The 19,697-nt window shown below is 40.9% G+C and overlaps 1 protein-coding gene across 1 annotated transcript in view; it reads right to left on the reverse strand.

Annotated features, from left to right (window-relative positions):
- Positions 1–19,697, reverse strand: part of tln1 (talin 1) — a 153,233-nt gene that overhangs the window by 16,720 nt on the left and 116,816 nt on the right. Inside the window, exons 46-51 of the mRNA XM_036133598.1 lie at positions 19,416–19,599; positions 17,998–18,123; positions 16,493–16,609; positions 16,170–16,355; positions 9,518–9,625; positions 857–962 (exon numbers count right to left, since the gene is read on the reverse strand). Of these exons, the coding sequence (XP_035989491.1) occupies positions 857–962; positions 9,518–9,625; positions 16,170–16,355; positions 16,493–16,609; positions 17,998–18,123; positions 19,416–19,599 (827 nt within the window). The remainder of the gene's footprint in view (positions 1–856; positions 963–9,517; positions 9,626–16,169; positions 16,356–16,492; positions 16,610–17,997; positions 18,124–19,415; positions 19,600–19,697) is intronic.

The raw sequence follows: 19,697 nt of genomic DNA on the forward strand, positions 1-19,697 counted from the left end.
CTATGTTACTTTATACCAGGGGTGTCAAACTAATTTCTATATGGGGCCACTTTGGCATCATGAAGTCATTAAAAGGACCGCTTGCATGTGTAGAGACGATACTTTTCATTTCATAATTTCATTCTAGTTCACACAGTAGTATAAAAAATGCACAGTAACATAAAAGTAGCACCCTTAGGCCCAGTTTATACAGTTTATCTGCAAAAAAGTTCATATTGGGGTGAGTTACACTTACAGGAGGTTCAGTTTTAGCCACTTTATACACTTTAAAAGGATATATGCCTTTTTTTTTGGCTCTCGAGGGCCGGATAATTTACCTTGACGGGCCGGATTTGGCCCGCGGGCCTTGAGTTTGACACCTGTGCTTTATACAATGTTAGTGGCAGTGCTTCAAATCATTTACATAGTAAAATATGTATTAATTTTCAACTGATTACAAGTGATGTTTCTCCATTTATTTTATTGTCATCATCATCATCTTTAATAATAAGAGTAATAATAATAATAAGCTGAATGACTATACTAGTTGGTCTCAAATTATCTGTAAGTTAAACATCTGTTATTTTGTCTAATTTACTTTAGTTTGAGCTTAAATCTTGATTTAGTTATAAAGAAACAAACTTTTACTTATTCTCTTTGAATTTATACTGCTCAGACTGAATCTGAATTGCTCAACTTGAATAAATGCTTTTAAAAACTGAATCTGAATTAGTGTAATTTGAAATCCAATTTATTAGTTTGGAAATGATTGTCACTAAATTGAAACAGAATTTAATATGTTGAAACTTCATTTATTTGCTTTGAAACTATATTTCAAATCTGGTTTCTGGTGGCACAAGTTTCAGCCCATACATACCTTTCATTGCCTCAGCAGCCTGGATGAGCTCAGTGACGCTGCCGGCCACACGCTTGGAGAAGTTGGCAAGCTGTTGTTTCAGATCATAAGTGGGCTTCTGGATGATCTATGAATGAAAAAAGGCATTAAACTTACATCCAAGGGTAAGTTTTGTATTATTTTTTTACACAAAAGAATTCTTTAATGATTCTTCTCATGCAATAAAATGATTCCCAGATCATAAAGGAGTGGCACATCATAATGCCCCATATTTGGTTATTTAAAATGTTTTACAGCACTAGAACAAGAAGAGCACATAATATCAGGCTGGACCGAAACATTCAATGAACATGAGTCTATCTTGAAGATTGTTATGAATCAGCATCTTAATAAATTCATTAGGCAAAAAAAGTAAAGTGAATAAAACAAAGCTACTGAAGCAAGCTAAAACCAAATATAGGACAACTGTATTTTCTTTCTTAACTGTGCTTGTGTCCGGAGACCCCCTGAGTGGCCTATTGTTTACATCAGAAATTGGCAATTAGCTCTCAGTGGCTCCACTTTAGCCCCATTTACACTACCCTTGTTAAACCGATCCAGGCCGAGCTCGGTCCGAGCTTGGATCAGTTAACCAAGCCGAGCTTGGTTCTGACGACCGTTTACACACCAACCTATCTTGATTCCTTGGTTTCCTCGCCTCCTAGTGACGATCTGCGGTAGCAGATCTGCAGTAGCAGATCTGCGGTAGCAGGTGAGGAAACTATTGCTCTCTGGGTTTGAGGGCGGCACCAAGCAAATCAAAATGGCGGCCCCCGTAACATTCAGGCAGTTATGCTTGGTGATACGTCGTTGTTTGCGGCGAGTCAGGCGAAGACGGCAACTTTTGGTAAATTTACTTGACAGAGTCGGCTTTTGGGAAGTGGATAAGACAAACAAACGTCTAATAAGGATTTACAGACGCCAGAAACAACAACAGACGCTGAGGTCGTGTCACGGTAGGGAAGCTAATATTTTTATCAATGTCTGAAATGTCAGCTGACCGTACGGAGATGATGGTTATCTGATAACGAAGAGCACATCAGTTAGTCCGTGGGCCAGAATCTGTAGGACGCTTCCTTAAGAAGTTTCGTATGAACTGTCAGACGGCAACTTTCTTCCACCGGGAAAAGTTGCTACACATAGCAGTGATCTCAAAACACCAATGTTCCCACGTTTTCACTTGCACATTAATAAGTTATAGCCGATAAAAAATCTAAACTGTGGCGCTCCGGTCCAAGAGGTCGCGTGATTTGATTTTTGCTGCTCAGCCAATCAGATCGCTGTATTGTCAGCTGTGCGCGTTCACCAGTTCATCATGGCTGCGCTCGTAAGATGTTTGTTTGCATTTGTTTCCAGACGAAGAAAGTCCAATAATAGCATTTTCTGGTGCCAGCTGGCAGAGATCTTTATGGCAAGAAAAAAGAAATAGCCCAGACCATCCGTCATCGTACAGATTCTGGCCCACGGCCTAAGTAGACCACGATATAGGGAAAGACCGAGACAAACCAACCTCTGGAACTGGGCTGCATTTAGCGTGGTCCGGTTGTGTCTAGCTCAGTTCAGTTCAGTTTGCGTTCCATTTACACTCGATAGTCATCTCGGTTACCGAGCTCGGACTGGTCTCGGCTCGGTTAAAAAAAGGGTAGTGTAAACAGGGTATATGGCACCTCCAAGCTGACAGAAGTAAGGAGAGCGGTAAGAAAAGATGAACTGTTAGCTGTTAGTATGAGGGCACACTGTCTACAATGGGAGTTTCCACATGTTATTGAGTTAACAGTACATGTTCCTCCAACTTGCCAATGCTACAGCTGCCTGTGATATGATCTACCCTGATACAAGAAGACTCTCAAACCGCATCTCCAGGCCATTTTTCTGATCTCTGGGGATTTTAATCACGTCTCCATGTCATTACCCCCAAATTATCCAGCATGTTAGAGACAATAAAATGCTGGACTCATTGAATGTCAACACCAAGAAGGCATACAGCTGATGATCTCTCCCTGTTCTGGGGGACTCAGATCACAACCTGGTTCAACTCCACCCGGTGTATAAACTCCTGGACAACCTGCTTTGACAGGCAGAGTGAAGAGATGGTCTGAAGGACTGCTTCCACTCCTCTGTGAGGGAAGAGCTCTGTGATCCTCATAAAGAAAACAGATTACAGCAGAACAGATAGCACCACGGACAATATTAACTTCAGTGTGGACAGCTCTGAGCCCCTTATAAAGGTGTTTCTCCAGTAACAAGCTCTGAATTAATGCTGAAATAGACCAAGAAACAAGGAGGCACTGGGAAGAAAGATTAGGGACCAGAAAACCATTTACAAAAAAAAGAGGAGGTATAGAAGGAGGTATAGAAAAACAACATTAGTCGGGTTTGAAAGAGCCTTAAGACAATTTCAGATCAAAAAACAAACTCAGATTATTTGTCAATAAGTTTCACTAGTTCTTCAACAGATTCAAACAAATACTCGCCCTTTCCCAAGCCCAGTCATCCATGCTACAAACTCCCTTTTCTTTGACGATTGCCTACATTTATTCCCAGAACATCATACCTCTCAACTCTCAGCCATCACCCACCCCCTCGTGTTCAGAGGACTCCATCCCACAGCCCCCACCACCATCCTGTCCCTGCCAACGCTTCAGACGAGGACCGAGCTACAAAATATCAAGGTGCAAAAGGCTGCAGGTCTGGATGGCATCAGCTCCAGTCTCCTGAGGTGCTGCATCGATCAACTGTGTGGCATCATGGGATTCATGTTCAACATGAGCCTGAAGTTTAGGAACGTACCACGGCTGTGGAAGATCTTGTGTGTGTTACCAGGGCCGAAGATGGCACATTCGAAGGACCTGAGCAGTTACAATCAGATGACATCAACCTCTCATCCGATGAAGACACTCGAGAGGTTTGGTCCTCATCCATCTTCGCACCCTGCTGAGGTCTTCATTGGATTCGCTGCAGTTGGCCTACCAACTTGGCATCGGATGGATGTGCTTTATCTAAATCCTACACTGAGCTCTGAATCACTTGGAGAACCCTGGAAGGATTCTCAGGGAAAAGCTGGAGCTGTCAGTGGTGGACCAGCACCTGTCCCAGTGGACACTAGACTACCTCACAGCCCCCCCCCCCCCCCAATTGGGAGCGGACTTCTTCATCAACTCCCCAGGTTGGCATCTTTAGAAGTTCTCTAATGACTCTGCCATAATCAGTCACAGGTCATTGGGAATGCCAGCTCTGTCCTAGCATGGCTCGTAGACGGCAGATTTTCGATTTTCTGCATAGTATCTTGAGTTTCGATTTCAAGAAAAATGTGTGTCATGTAACTAAATTACAATCCACTTAAATAAAAATCTTTTTTTTCTCAAATTTTCTTTTTTTTATATTATCAGCTCCTGAAGGAATCTTAAGAAGAAGCTTGAGATTTCATTGATATACAAGATCATCCCTGAGATTTTTATTTGTGTTATTGTTATGGAGGTGAAATTGTTAGGGTGGGTGAGTATGGTTTAGGACAGGATGATATGGTTACCATGAGAAGAGCAAATGTTTAACTTTGAGTCACATCTAAAGTAACACCCCAGCAAATGCCAGAAAAGAACCCCATGGCTCCCAGGAAAACACTGTATCAATACGGCAAGTTTCACATTTAACAGAAATCTGACAGGTTTGTCCTTGTTTTAATCCTCAGATCCTTCAGTCACCATATAACAAGGTGTTAGGCAAAATGGAGAAAATTTACATCAATGGAGTAAAAAACAAGACGCATGTAAAACAAGACGTGTGGAACTTAAAATATAAATTCAGTGCTTTTCAAAATTTCTCATTTGAACAAGAAAACAGTAATGTCAAAAGGAAACCAACTCTGGGCTTGTTGCAGCCATCTTGCATGGGACATCTTACTGTTATAAGAAAGGATGCATTGTTATAGCATGACAGCAAACTCTGAACATAAATATCTACAGACATCTGATGACTGAGTGACAAGAACAGCAGACCAGTGGGATACATTGGTGCCCTGACATAGCTGGGGCTCGGATGGTGTCCTTACACTGTCCTAGACAGGAAATATCCAGGTTACAGCAGTGGGCGACAGGTGCAGGGAATTAACAGAGCTCAGTTCAAACTTAGCTCAACTTTTTTCAGATGTCAAACGAAGATTGACATTACACCCCAGGAACACATGCTGGAAGCCAAACTAATCTCAGATGCAAACAAACAAACAAACAAAAAAAATCTGAAGATAACACTGTGTGTGTGTGTGTGTGTGTGTGTGTGTGTGTGTGTGCGTGCGTGCGTGCGTGCGTGCGTGCGTGCGTGCGTGCGTGCGTGCGTGCGTGCGTGTGCGTGTGTGTTTAAAACAGACAAATATGCCAAAACAAATCATCTAAAAGACACTGACAAACACAGTCAAAGCTAGCGTGCTAACTAGTCAGCAAGGCTACCTGTGGACTGCGTAACAACAACAAACGCAATGCCCCCAAAGAGAGCTCGATGTAAAGACATCTTGCCTCCAAGCAGATTACAGTGTACGCGGTCATAAAAATTGAGTTCTGCACGTATATGTATGAGCACAGTCCGCCTTGAGTACGCTTCAAGTACACGCAGACCTCCGTGGAGTGAACTACGCCCAAGTATGTGGAGGCCTTTCTAGTTTAGACATTACAGTCAGGCAGTCTTGTAGACAGCTCAGGGGTCTGATCAGGTAGTGACACAGTGTACCGTAATGCTCCAAATATCCATTGAGTGGAGTGGCTTTGTCGCTAACCAAAGTTGTACTTACACATTTTAACAGATTTTTGAGTGCATATAAAATCGGTCTGCAAGCACAATGGTAATCATATATATATATATATATATATATATATATATATATATATATATATATATATATATATATATATATATATATATAGTCACACTGGATTATAAGGTGCATCATCAATTCCTGAGAAAAGTTAAGGATTTTAAGTGCACCTTATAGTCCGAAAAATACAGTAACTTAAAAATTGCTGTTTGTGATACATAAAAACTTATAATTACTTTAAAAATTGTAGTTTCTTTGTTATATTTCACCCATGGAAGTTGCTACTTTTTTCACCTGCGCAATGCATCCTGGGTTAATTACGCTGTTAGGTCCTACTAGTCTGGAACCTACAGAGCTATTAGAGTTGATTTTTTATAGTATTGAGTTTGACTGTGGAGGGAGAGGGAGATGGGAAAGAGAGGGGATACCTATAACCCTGTTGACAGTGATATGAAAACCAATATGACTCAACTTGAACCAAAAAATAAAACAATTGGTTTACTAAATTTAAGGTCTCTCCCTCCAAAGACATAATCTTCAGATAATGCTGTATCAAACATTAATAAGTCTGTTCCCCATTTAAAACAGAAATACCCAGCAGATGGCAGCACTGGTGTTTCTTCCCATTCACAAATTGACACTTTTGTTGACAGTTTAACTTCCTCGTTGCGTTTTGCATTACACAACGTAGCCCCCTTGAATAACAAGGTGATTATTCATAGGAAGCTGGCTTCCTGGTTTAATGTAGAGCTGTGTTCTTTGAAGCACAACTTTAGGAAGTTGGGAGAGAAAATGGCGCTCTACACATTTAGAGGAATCCCACCTAATCTGGAAAAACAATTTACCGTTGTATGAAAAAAACCCTTTGCAGCATTAGAGCAGCATATTTTTCATCATGAATAGAGGACAAAAAAATAATCCTAGGTTTCTCTGTGGTACAGTTGCCAAACTTACCCAGAGCCATAGCTCTGTTGATCCATCCATTCCCCAAGCTCTCTGCAGTAATGACTTTATGCAATTCTTCATAAATAAAATAGATTATATTAAAAATAATTCAATTGCTATTCAAATAACAAAATACTTTATTAATCCCACAGGGAAATTAAATATAAAATCATTGGCATTCTTCCTCAGTAAATGAGGCAGCATTGTAAGTATCTTTAGAACCTAATTGCTATCTGAAATGTTTACACCCAGTAGAGCTTTCTCAGTTATCTAAAATTGTAGCTTCATCTAAACCTTTAACCTGTATGCTAGACTCAATCCCAACCAAGCTATTTAAGGAAGTATTCCCTTTGAATCATGCCCCCATTTTAGGCATGATTAATCTATCCTTAGTAAATGGATATGGAAGAACTGAAGTTTTAATCTTTGGGCCAGAGTCCTCAAAAAATAAACTTCTTAACCAATCACTTCATCTGGGTGGCATTAACTTGGCCTCTGGTAATAAAGTAAAAAATCTTGGTGTTATTTTTGACCAAGACATGTAATTTAAATCCCATATTAAACAGGTTTCCAGAGTTTCCTTTTTTCACCTCCGGAATATCGCCAAAATTAGAAACATTCTGTCCAGGAGTGATGCTGAAAAACTGGTCCATGCAGCTGATCCAAAATGCTGCGGCAAGAGTTCTGATGAAAATCAACAAGCGGGATCATATTTCTCCAATTTTAGCTTCCCTTCATTGGCTTCCTGTTAAATCAAGAATAGAATTTAAAATTCTTCTTCTAACGTATAAAGCCCTTAATAATCAAGCTCCATCATATATCAGAGCTCTGATTACGCCGTATGTTCCTAACAGAGCACTTCGCTCTCAGACTGCAGGTCTGCTGGTGGTTCCTAGAGTCTGTAAAAGTAGAATGGGAGGCAGATCCTTTAGCTATCAGGCTCCTCTCCTGTGGAAGCAACTCCCAGTTTTGGTCCGTGAGGCAGACACCCTGTCTACTTTTAAGAATAATCTTAAAATCTCCTTTTTGACAAAGCTTATAACTAGAGTGGCTCATGTTACGCTGAGCTACCTTTATAATTTTAATGCTATAGGCTTAGGTTACTGGAGTATATCAGGATCTAATTTTCTCACTCTATAGAGTTCTACTGTTCTTCAATTATGCATTACGTGTTGTCATTTCTGCTTTAACTTTCTGTTCTCTCTCTTATCTTCATAGTAGGTACACCTGGTCTGGCGTTCTGTTAACTGTGACATCATCCAGAGATGACAGATCACCTGCTATTACCATCTAATGTAGAACAGATTACTGGATCAATGTGTGCTTCTGTGCTTGTTTGTCTGTCTTGTTGTCTCTCTGCTCTGTCTTCTGTAACCCCCAGTCGGTCGAGGCAGATGACCGTTCATACTGAGCCCGGTTCTGCTGGAGGTTTTTCCTTCCTGCTAATGGGTGGTTTTTCTTTCCGCTGTCGCTTTATGCTTGCTCAGTATGAGGGAATGCAGCAAAGCCATGGACAATGCAGACGACTCTCCCTGTGGCTCTACGCTTCTCCAGGAGTAAATGCTGCTTGTCGGAACTTTGGTCAAAAATGTTCCTATATATAAGGAAACCAGTTGATTGCATCAATGTGTATAATCTGACCCAATCTGTATAATATGATTGAACTTGACTTTGTAAAGTGCCTCGAGATGACATGTTTCATGAATTGGCATTATATAAATAAAATTGAATTCAATTGAATTAAAAGATCATTCAAATGTGCAGGTATGCTAATCTACATTTGAATGAAGCATAAGATTTCTGTATATTCTGGTCCAATAGACCAGCTTAAAGATACAGGGCCAAAATTCACAACACCATAATTAAAGAACACTCAACACATCATTCAGCACAAACGTATAGCACCAAGAGGGAGGATCTGGATATCTTGCACTTACTGAAATTATTAATAAACTCTGTATAATAACTGATTATACAATCTAATGTGAGTTCATCTGTCCAATAGCCAAAGATTGTTTTGTCTGCGTTATTCAAGCAATTAACAATGTGGGGGGAAAAAACAATGGTACAAGAATCCTTTCCAAGATGGGAGAGGAAATAAAGTTAGACATTGTGAATTATTGCTCTTAGGGTGTGGAACATGGGCTAAGTTACAAAGTTGGTGAATCTATTGTGTACGCTTCTATACGAGGGTAAAAGTTACCTATTTTAAAGCCCTGTAAAAAACATATTTATTATGTTTTGATTCGTAAAATCAAAAGGACCCAGAGACAGCAGCAGCATTTTGCTGAGATATGTTTAGAGAAGTTTAAATTTGTAACCTGTGTCAACCAAGAACGCTCTATTATCTATTAAACAACTGTTTAGACCTCAAGAGTATCCATAGCCCTCAGACCCCTTCTCCTTTTTTAAACAATTTTATTATAGCTCTAATTCCTTTATCTCTACTGTTCTTTTTACCAAAAGCAAATGACAGGATGATTTAGATGATGCTTCAAAAAATATCTAATTTTAAATTCACTGGATTAGAACTAATTTGGAGTAACTTGTGTGACTACCTGTAATGAACACAAAAAAGAGAATCAAGGCATGGACAAATGGTCCTGGTTTAAAAGCAGAAGTGGCAACAAGTGGAATAATATACACCGATAGAAATTCATTTGAGGATGCTTGCAGAAAGCATTCAATCCACCTAGAGTTACTTTAAGTTTTGGTTAAGCTGCAGACATTGAATGGCAGCCAATTAAATTCTGGAAAAAAAATCTCTGCACAATAGAGTAGCTGGACACATAGGCAGCTCTCTTCTGCCTGGTGACAGAGCTCCCCCAACATATCTTGTGTTCAAAACCAATTCCAAAACAGAAACAGTTAAAAGAATGAGAATCTCATCTTACCACCAGGACATGTTCTAGCAGTCCCAAATAGCCAGAGGCACATTCGTTGCCAAAGCGTAAAGCACGCATCTGGACGTCCTTGCTGACCTCTGGGTGATAGGCAGCTTCCTGAAGAGCAAAGAAAAATATACATTTCAATAAATGAGGACTTTTTTTTTTAGAAGAAACTAATGATATAATGGTTATATGTAGCTAGGTGCTCTCCAGTTTCACTTGCTGTCTATGGTACGACACAGGTAAATGTGAGGCCAAAGCCAAAAACCTAAAATAAGCTTCCCTGTCTGCCATCAAAGACAATATAAAAACAGAGCAGCACTTTCTTAAATGTCAATCACATATTTTAAAAGGTGTATAGCCACGTTATTTTACTTTTTTTTAATTTATACGTCAGTAACTCACTCTGGCCCCTCCCCTGGGCTGCCACCTTGTCGTGGTGGAGGGGTCTGAATGCCCCAGTGACCCTAAGAGCTATGCTATCAGAATCAGAATCAAGTTTATTGCCAAGTAGGTTTGCACTTACAAGGAATTTGACTTGGTGTTGATGGTGCAGACAAAAAAATTTAATAAAATGGATATATATATATATATACAGAATCTATATACACTCAATAAACTGAAGCTTGTAAGTCCTGAAAGGGGGAGAGAGACAGTGACCAGTTTCACGGGCGGCTCCTGAAAGGGGGAGAGAGACAGTGACCAGTTTCACGGGCGGCTCTTGGCCTTGTTGATAAGGCTGGTAGCAGATGAGAAGAAACTGTTCTTGTGGCTTGAGGTTGTGGTCCTGATGGACCGCAGCCGCCTGTCAGAGGGAAGTGATTGAAATGGTCTGTGACTGGGGTGCGAGGGATCAGCCACAATCTGGTTGCCGGGCTTTTACCCATGGAGCCTGGCCGGGCACAGCCCAAAGAGGAGGCATGGGTCCCCCTTCCAATGGGCTCACCAGTGTCCTTGAGAAGGGCTGGACCACTTCCACTCTGGAGTTGCCCCTGGTAAGAGGCGCTGAGCAGGAGTCGGCATACTTGTTGCCCCTTATCTAGGTGCCTGTACGTTGGGGTTTACCCCAGTCAACGAGAGGGTGGCCTCCCTCCGCATATGTGTGGAGGGACGGGTTCTGACTGTTTGTGCTTATGCGCCAAGCAGCAGTTCAGATTACCCACCCTTTCTGGAGTCCTTGGAGGGGGTACTGGAGAGTGCCCCTCCTGGGGACCCCCTTGATCTGCTGGGGGACTTCAACGCTCACGTGGGCAATGACAGTGGGACCTGGAGGGGCGTGGTTGGGAGGAACGGTCCACCTGATCTGAACCCAAGCGGTGTTCTGTTGTTGGACTTCTGTGCACGTCATGGATTGTCCATAACAAACACCATGTTCAAGCATAAGGGTGTCCATATATGCTCTTGGCACCAGGACACCCTAGGCCGTATTTCAATAATCAACTTTTTTGTTGTTTTATCTGACCTGCTACCTGGTGGTGAGTTGGCTCCGATGGTGGGGGAGGAAGCGGGTCAGACCTGGCAGGCCCAAACGTTTGAGAGGGTTTGCTGGGAACGTCTGGCAGAGTCCCCCGTGAGACGGAGCTTTAACTCCTACATCCGGGAGAGCTTTGAACATGTCCTGAGGGAGGTGGGGGACATCATGTCTGAGTGGACCATGTTCTGTGCCTCTATTGTTGAGCCGGCTCGTCGGAGCTGTGGCCACAAGGTTGTCGGTGCATGTAGGTTGGCAACCCTTGAACGCGCTGGTGTACACCAGTGGTGAGGGAAGCTGTCAAGCTGAAGGAGGAGTCCCATCGGGCTTTATTGGCTTGTGGGACTCCGGAAGCAGCTCATGTGTACCAGCAGGCCAAAGCGGCAGGTGGCTCGGCTGGTTTCTGAGGCAAAAACTCAGGCTTGGGAAGAGTTTGGAGAGACCATGGACAAAGATTTCCGTATGGCTTCGAGGCGATTCTGGTCCACTATCCGGCGTCTCAGGAGGGGGAAGCAGTGCAGTACACACACTGTTTATAGTGGGGGTGATGTGCTGCTGACCTCGACTTGGGACATCGTGCGTCAGTGGGCAGAATACTTCGAAGACCTCCTCGAGCCCACCAACGTGTCTTCAATTGAGGAAGCAGAGTCTGGGGACAGCAGGTCGGATTCTCCCATCTCTGGTGCTGACGTCACAGAGGTGGTTAAAAAGCTCCTTTGCTTAAAACTTTCCTCTTTGACAAAGCTTATAGTAGGGATGGACGATAATTCAATAACAATATATATCTATCGATAGACGTATATCAATGATAAAAAACTGTCAATAAAATGTTTAATAGAGTTTTCCTTCCTTATACATTTTAGCCATGTAGGTTAATTTTACAGTCATTACATCCTCCCAACCAATTACAATCAGACCCATTAAACACTCCGTCACCAAGCTCAACCCCCTTCAAAGAGTTCAGAGAGCACGTGTTCTTTTTTCTTTTTTTTAAATTTGCATTTTGGTAAAAAATTGGTTGAATAAAGGATTGAGTTTGAATTCAGTGTTTGTGTGTTCTGCATCTAAAAAATAGGTTGCTAAGCAACAGCATAAAATGACCAGCGCTGCACTTAAAATATATGTTTTAAGGATGGCACTAGGCTGCCATTGAGGCCCCAACTGTTGAGGCTTGTCACTTCCTGTTTGCGGTAAGGCGTATTGTGTCACTTCCTGTTTTCACAGTATGAACTACTGTCTGTTGTTCCAGACTCTTACTTTTATCTTTAATCTCTTTGCTATAAAAACATTTATTTTTAACACATAAGCACTTTTAAAACATTCTCTGTAGCTGCACATCGCACTTGGGTACTCCTCGTGTTTCACACGGTTTGCTTTTTTGCCGTGGTATAAGGGCGCTAGCTTAGCTTTAGCCTAGCCTAGCTTTTGCTCCACAATGGCTTCCCCCCTTACTCTCTCCTCCGCTTCTCCGTCTCTGTCTAAGTCTCCCCTTATCTCCTGCTCTCTGTGTCAGATGTTTAGTTATTTCTCTGCCTCCTTTAGTGATAATGGTACATATAATAAATGTAGTGTTTTTGTAGCTTTGGAGGCGAGGGTGTCAGAATTGGAGACCTGGCTCTGTACTATGGAAAAACCAGCTGATAGCCACCCCTTTGCTTGCGCGGAGCCACATAGAGTAACTTCACGTAGCGGTCCTCCAGCAGCACCCGAGCAGCCGGGTAACCAGGCCGGCTGGGTGACGGTTCGTAGGAAGCATAGCTCTAGATTTCAGCCCCCAGGTCACCACCAACCAGTCTGCGTTTCTAACAAATTTTCCCCCCTCAGCGACACACCCGCTGAGAAGCCGACCCTGATTATTGGGAGCTCTATAGTCAGAAATGTGGCACTAGAGACACCAGGTACCATAGTTAAATGCCTGCAGGGGCCAGAAAGGGTGACATAGGATCTTACCTGAAACTGCTAAGGATAAGTGCTAAGGATAAGTGTAAATACAGTAAGATTGTTATTCATGCTGGCGGTAATGACACCCGGTCACGCCGATCGGAGGTCACTAAAGTTGGTGTTGCTTCGGTGTGTAAGTTTGCTAAAACAATGTCGGACTCCGTAATTTTCTCTGGTTCCCTGCCTGATCTGACCAGTGATGACATGTTTAGCCGCATGTCATTCAACCGCCGGTTGTCTAGGTGGTGTCCTGAACTTAACAGATCAAAAACTGATCTAAAAAGGAACAAATCATAAAAATCTAACAAAAATCAATACGGCTCACCTTGAACCAAAAAATAAAATAATTAAATGTGGTCTATTAAATATAAGGTCTCTCCCTCCAAAGACTTTGTTAGTTAATGAATTGATTTCTGATAATCAGATTGATTTATTTTGTCTCACAGAAACCTGGCTACAAGAGGACTATGTTAGTTTAAATGAGTCAACTCCTTCTACTTATTTAAATGTCCACATTCCCAGATCTGTGGGAAGAGGAGGAGTGGCAACCATCTTTCAGTCTGATTTATTAATTAGTCCCAGACCAATTAATAACTACAGTTCTTTTGAACATTTAAGCCTCAGTTTCCCTCATCCAAATTGCAAAGCAATAAAACCTCTTCTGTTTGTTGTTTTGTATCTTCCACCGGGCCCTTACTCTCAGTTTTTGGATCAGTTGTCAGACTTCTTATCTGATTTGGTGATAAACACTGGCAAGGTTATTATAGTGGGTGATTTTAACATTCATGTTGACACACAATGTGATTACCTTAGTGTAGCCTTTAAAACTATCCTAGATTCAATTGGTTTTGCTCAAAATGTGCATAAACCGAGGCACTCTTGGCTCCATACTTTAGACCTTATGCTGACATATGGCATTGATTGTGAAGAATTAACAGTATTTCCTCACAACCCTGTCTATCTGTTAATTTTTAAATAACATTTGAGTTTAATCTAACTGAGTTCGCCACCCCCAAAAGAGGGTTCCATTATAGTAGATTATTATCGGACAATGCTGCATCAAACTTTAAAGAGTCTGTCCCCCTTTTAATATCGTCAGTGTTGCAGAAATGCCCTGCAGATAGCAGCAATGTTGTTTCTTCCCATTCACAAATAGATGTCTTTGTTAACGGTGTGACTTTGTCATTGCGTTCTGCATTAGACAATGTAGCTCCCTTGAAAAAGAAGGTGATTATTGACAGGAAGCTGGCTCCCTGGTTTAATTCAGAGCTGCGTTCCTTGAAGCACAATGTTAGGAAATTGGAGAGAAAATGGCGCTCTACACACCAAGAGGAATCCTACCTAATCTGGAGGGACAGTGTATTGTTGTATAACAAGACCCTTCGCAGAGTTAGAGCAGCATATTTTTCATCATTAACTGAGTAGAACAAAAATAATCCTCGATTTCTCTTCAGTACAGTTGCCAAACCTATAGCTCCATTGATCCATCCATTCCCTTAGCTCTTAGCAGTAATGATTTAATGGGATTCTTCATAAATAAAATTGATTCAATTAAAAATAAAATAATTGGCATCCTCCCAAACATGATTACCTCATCCTCAGTAAGTGAGGCAGTGCTGCAGGAATCTTTAGAACCTGTGCAGTGTCTGAACCGTTTAGAAGCAGGAGAGCTTTCTGAGCTATCTAAAATGTTAGCTTCATCTACCTGTATGTTAGACCCAATCCCAACCAAGTTGTTTAAGGAGGTATTCCCTCTGATCAGTGGCACTATTTTAGACATGATTAATTTATCCTTAGTAAATGGATATGTACCGCAGGCTTTTAAAGTAGCTGTTATTAAACCTTTGCTTAAGAAACCTTCTCTTGATCAAGATGAGTTAGTAAATTACAGACCTATATCTAATCTTATTTTCTTATCTAAAATTCTTGAGAAAGTAGTTGCTAATCAACTATGTGAACATCTGCAAAGTAATGACCTACTTGAGGAGTTTCAGTCAGGCTTCAGAGCTCATCATAGCACTGAAACAGCTCTGGTGAAGGTCACAAATGATATTCTAATGGCCTCAGATGATGGACTTGTGTCTATACTTGTCCTGTTAGATCTCAGTGCTGCATTTGACACAGTTGATCACAATATTCTCCTACAAAGACTTGAGCATACTGTAGAGATTAAGGGGAACGCATTAGGCTGGTTTAAATCTTATCTGTCGGACAGATTCCAATTTGTTCATGTTAATAATAAATCTTCCTCAAACTCTAGGGTCACTTGTGGAGTACCACAGGGTTCAGTCCTTGGACCAATTCTCTTTACTATATATATATGCTTCCGATTGGCAAAATTATCAGACAGCATGGGATTAATTTCCACGGTTATGCTGATGACACTCAGCTATATTTATCCATAAATCCTGATGAATCCAATCAATTACTTCGACTGCAGTCATGTCTTGATGACATCAAAAACTGGATGATTTTAAATTTCCTGCACTTAAATTCTGACAAGACAGAAGTTGTAATCTGTGGACCAGAGTCCTCAAAAAATAAACATCTTAATCACTTAATCTGGATGGCATTAACTTGGCCTCTGGTAATTAAGTAAAAAAATCTTGGTGTTATTTTTGACCAAGACATGTCATTTAAATCCCATATTAAACAGGTTTCCAGAGTTTCCTTTTTTCGCCTCAGGAATATTGCCAAAATTAGAAACAATCTGTGCAGGGGTGATGCTAAAAAACTAGTCCATGCATTTGTTACTTCAAGGCTGGACTATTGTAATTCTTTACTATCAGGAAGTCCACAAAATGCAATTCAAAGTCTTCAGCTGATCCAAAATGCTGCAGCAAGAGTTCTAATGAAAATCAACAAGAGGGATCATATTTCTCCTATTTTAGCTTTCCTTAGACAGGAAACATTTCGACCAATCTGTATAATTTGATTTTGTAAAGTGCCTTGAGATGACATGTATCATGAATTTGTGCTATATAAATAACAATTGAATTGAAAACTGCCTCATGGATGTGCAACTGACAAATCTGCATCAACTGGATGATGCCATCATGTAAAAATATTACCAAACTTTCAGAAGGATGCTTTTTAAAACCTCGCTTTATCTAAGTCATGAAGAATTCGGAGTCAAACTTGCAAGGTGTACCTAATGAAGTGACCGGTGGATATTCACCCACTGCATTGAACAGCATTGACCCAGTAACGGTTTGAAGGACTTATGCACATAAATATCAGGTATACCTTGCAGGAGTGCAACATCTCAGCAATGGCGCGTCTGCTGAGGTTAGCAGTGGCAATGATATCTTCCTGGCGACAGGAGTTCCCAGCAGCCACTGCTTTCGCAGTTGCCACAGTGATTCCTTTTGTCATGCGAATGAACTCTTCTGGCGTGGTTGTCTTTGGAGGTGGATCCGAACTGCAGAACACCTGTGTGCCAACAGCATAGTCAGAAACTCTCTTATTTTCCATGTATTCATTATATTTCACAGAAATGTTTGAGCAATTTCAACTGAATGCAAGGTTTTGGCCTCCCACTTTATGTAACCAAATGTATAAGGACTTACAGTCAGCTCCTGTTTGATGTGCTCGATGGTGGCCTCTAAAGCTCTGGTACCCTTTGTGGCTTCATCCTCCACTGCCTTTACGGTCTTCAGCAGAGATGTCACATTGGTCACCATCACCTACAGAAGGAAGGTAAAGCAACATGGCCACAAATCAGGCTGGTTTTCACAAACTGCAATGTAAAACAATCAACCAGGAGAATGGACATGAAAGAGTTCCACAGTGCATTTTATCAACTGATGCCTCTGACAGGCATTGGCTGAATCTCACTTGAATGAGTCTACAGATTACTGTAGACACTTGTGAATAGAATGGGTTTGAAAAGAATAACTGGGAGTCATGCATTGCAGCGCTGGCTGGCAGCGGCCACTGCAGTGTTTATCACCGTCTAATTAGAATATCAAAACTGGATGGTGTGGATTCTTTATAAATTTAGACTGTAGGCGGTACTTCTTGGGCTTCTATGAAACTTTGCAATACATCAGAAAGTAGAGGATGTTTTGGTAACGGCATGAAATGTTAAATATTATGTTCAAGAAAACATATTGTCAAAATATTCAAAAGAGGAAACGTTTTTACCCTAAGGTGGGCCACATTTGCATTTATGAATTTACTTATTTTATAAAGTTAGTCTGAAATTACACAAGTGAAGCGAAGCCTGTTCTTAGATGTTTCACTGTGTAAAAGAGTAGCAGCAAACATTTAGTTTCATTTTCATTGCTTACTATGGCAGGGCCGCCATCTTGTTTCACAAGCATATTTTACAGCTTGTATTTAGTTTCACTTAGAATTCAGGTAAACTCCCAGACAGGATGTTTAAAATAAATGCAAGTTTTAATAAATCATTTCTGCATTTTGTTTTTATTAAATAAATAAATAAATAAATAAATAAATAAAAAAGATTAATCAGATTTGGTAGAATAAACTGAGTTTTTATTTTCAAGCCGTATTGCCCAGCTGTAACTTTGCATACAATTTTGATGAAATTTAAAAGCTGCATAGAATATTTTTTCAGGTATCGTTTAGTGGACAGACCAACTAAGCAGAGTTAATAATGTATAGAGTGGCACACTATACTGAATCACAGTCATTGCAAAATATCAATATGTGCATTAATCAGCTAAAGTTCAGCTTGAATCCAGTATATAGTTTGTTGACAAAGGTAAGAGTTATACATTTATGCTCTGCATGTCAATGTTCTTTTGGCCTGTATGGTAACACAGCTTTTTCTAATCTTGCTTTAAACCTTCATGTTTACCCTGGGGCTCTTTTTCAGTAGAATGCAGTACTGAATGTTTAGATGACTTTGCTTTCCAGAGCTTTTGTACTCTTAGACTGGTGGTAAGTTGCAACATACAATGTTGCCTAGCTATAGATGCAACAATAAACAAAGCTTACGGTGGATTGCAGTGCTAATGTAGCAAATTGAAACCATTCTATGAATAATCACTAGATAAAGCAAAAGAAATAGACAGAGACGCATGTAATGGGGACTTTTGTATATTACCTTAGCAGAACTCTTAAGCTGGAGCATGCTGGGGTCATCATGAGGTTTACCTGCAGCTGCCTTTGTGGCACTAATCAGGTTACCAAGAGCTTTGGCCACATCCTTCACTGCATTAATCAAGACCACCTGAAGAGGACAAAGCACATTAGAGAGCGCTATACAGTCTCTCTTTCCACACACCATGTTAAGCACATGCAGCTTTCCAGAAAAATGTTTTCTTATGTTGAGCATGTTATTCACGTGGTTTATAAACACTCATCTTATTGTTTCTTTGTTTTAATGAAGAATTGATCTGCTTTATAGAAATATGGAGGTTTTGGTCTCAGCTGTCTTGCAATAAACTTATATGAACACATCTTTCAGAAACGATGCAATTTATTATATATCACTAGACAGTATCCAGAAGAGCTCTCTCCATTTTCTCTTGTGGACAATAGGTGTCGCCATTTTCCTTCCTGATGTAAATCCCCACTTAAGATAATTACGGAGTTCTATTCTTGAGTAAAATAGCCTTTACTGCTGGTTAAACCGAACTTATAAATTTTCCTTCATGAATTTTTAAAAGGTGGCTGCACAGTGGTGCAATGGGTAGCACTGTTGCCTTGCAGCAAGAAGGCAACAGTCGTAGCCTTGCCCTGGGTCTTTCTGCATGGAGTCTGCATGTTCTCCCTGTCCATGCATGGTTCTCTCCGGGTACTCCGACTTCCTCCCACAGTCCAAAAAACATGGCTGTTAGGTAAATTGGCCTCTCTCCTCTCAGGTGTGAGTGTGGACGAGAACGGTTGTTTTTTCCTGTTTGTCTCTGTGTTGCCCTGCGATAGACTGGCGACCTGCCCAGGGTGAACCCCGCCTCTCTCCCATTGACAGCTGGACATAGGCACCGGCACCCCTCGCGACCCCACAAGGGATGGACGTGTTAGAAAATGGATGGATGGATGGATGAATTTTTAAAAGACTAAGTAAAGCTTCCCTTGTGAATGGAAAGCCAGGCTGTGTAGCAAAGTCTTTGCTCAAGGAGAAGGTTTGACCTTAATATGAATATTTGTTATAATTTATAGAAGATCAAATGAAATGAATAGATGTCTGTCTACATATTAAATGCAAAAATGGGAAATGACAACATAGTTTTCTAATCTCATTTACAGTTTATGATTTCTTTTTGGACAGAAAAATCACCATTAATGCAGATTAAACTGTAATTTACTTATTATTGGACATGATCCAAAGATCTGTCTGTTCTGTACAACTAACTTTCGGAGTAGATTTTAACAAGCAAAGAATTTTGGAAAATAACAAAAACGGATTTATCTAAAATGATCCGCTCTGCTAGACACATTTGGCTGTCTTCGTGTCCGACCTTAGGAGCTGAAAAACACGCAGCCATCCAAAGAATATCTGGACTACTCTGCTAAGCCCACCTGGGTCTCAGGGTCTTCAGCACCTAGGCTGGCTGCTCCTAGTTTGACCACATCAGCCAGTTTAGTTATGGTGGAAACTGAAGATTGGGCAGCCTGGGCCAGTTTCTCTTGACTGGCTCCAGCACCAGACACCAGCAACTTGGTGTCCTCCACTAGAGCCTTGGCTGTCTTCAGAATGCATTCTCTGAAAAACACAAGGTAAAAAATTACTAGTTATGTCACAAGTTGAGACAGGTTGTCTTGTCCCAAGACTCCTGCAATGAAAAGGTCGTTTTTCCTATT

This window comes from Fundulus heteroclitus, unplaced genomic scaffold, assembly GCF_011125445.2.
Source record: "Fundulus heteroclitus isolate FHET01 unplaced genomic scaffold, MU-UCD_Fhet_4.1 scaffold_64, whole genome shotgun sequence".
In the NCBI taxonomy this organism is placed as follows: domain Eukaryota; kingdom Metazoa; phylum Chordata; class Actinopteri; order Cyprinodontiformes; family Fundulidae; genus Fundulus; species Fundulus heteroclitus.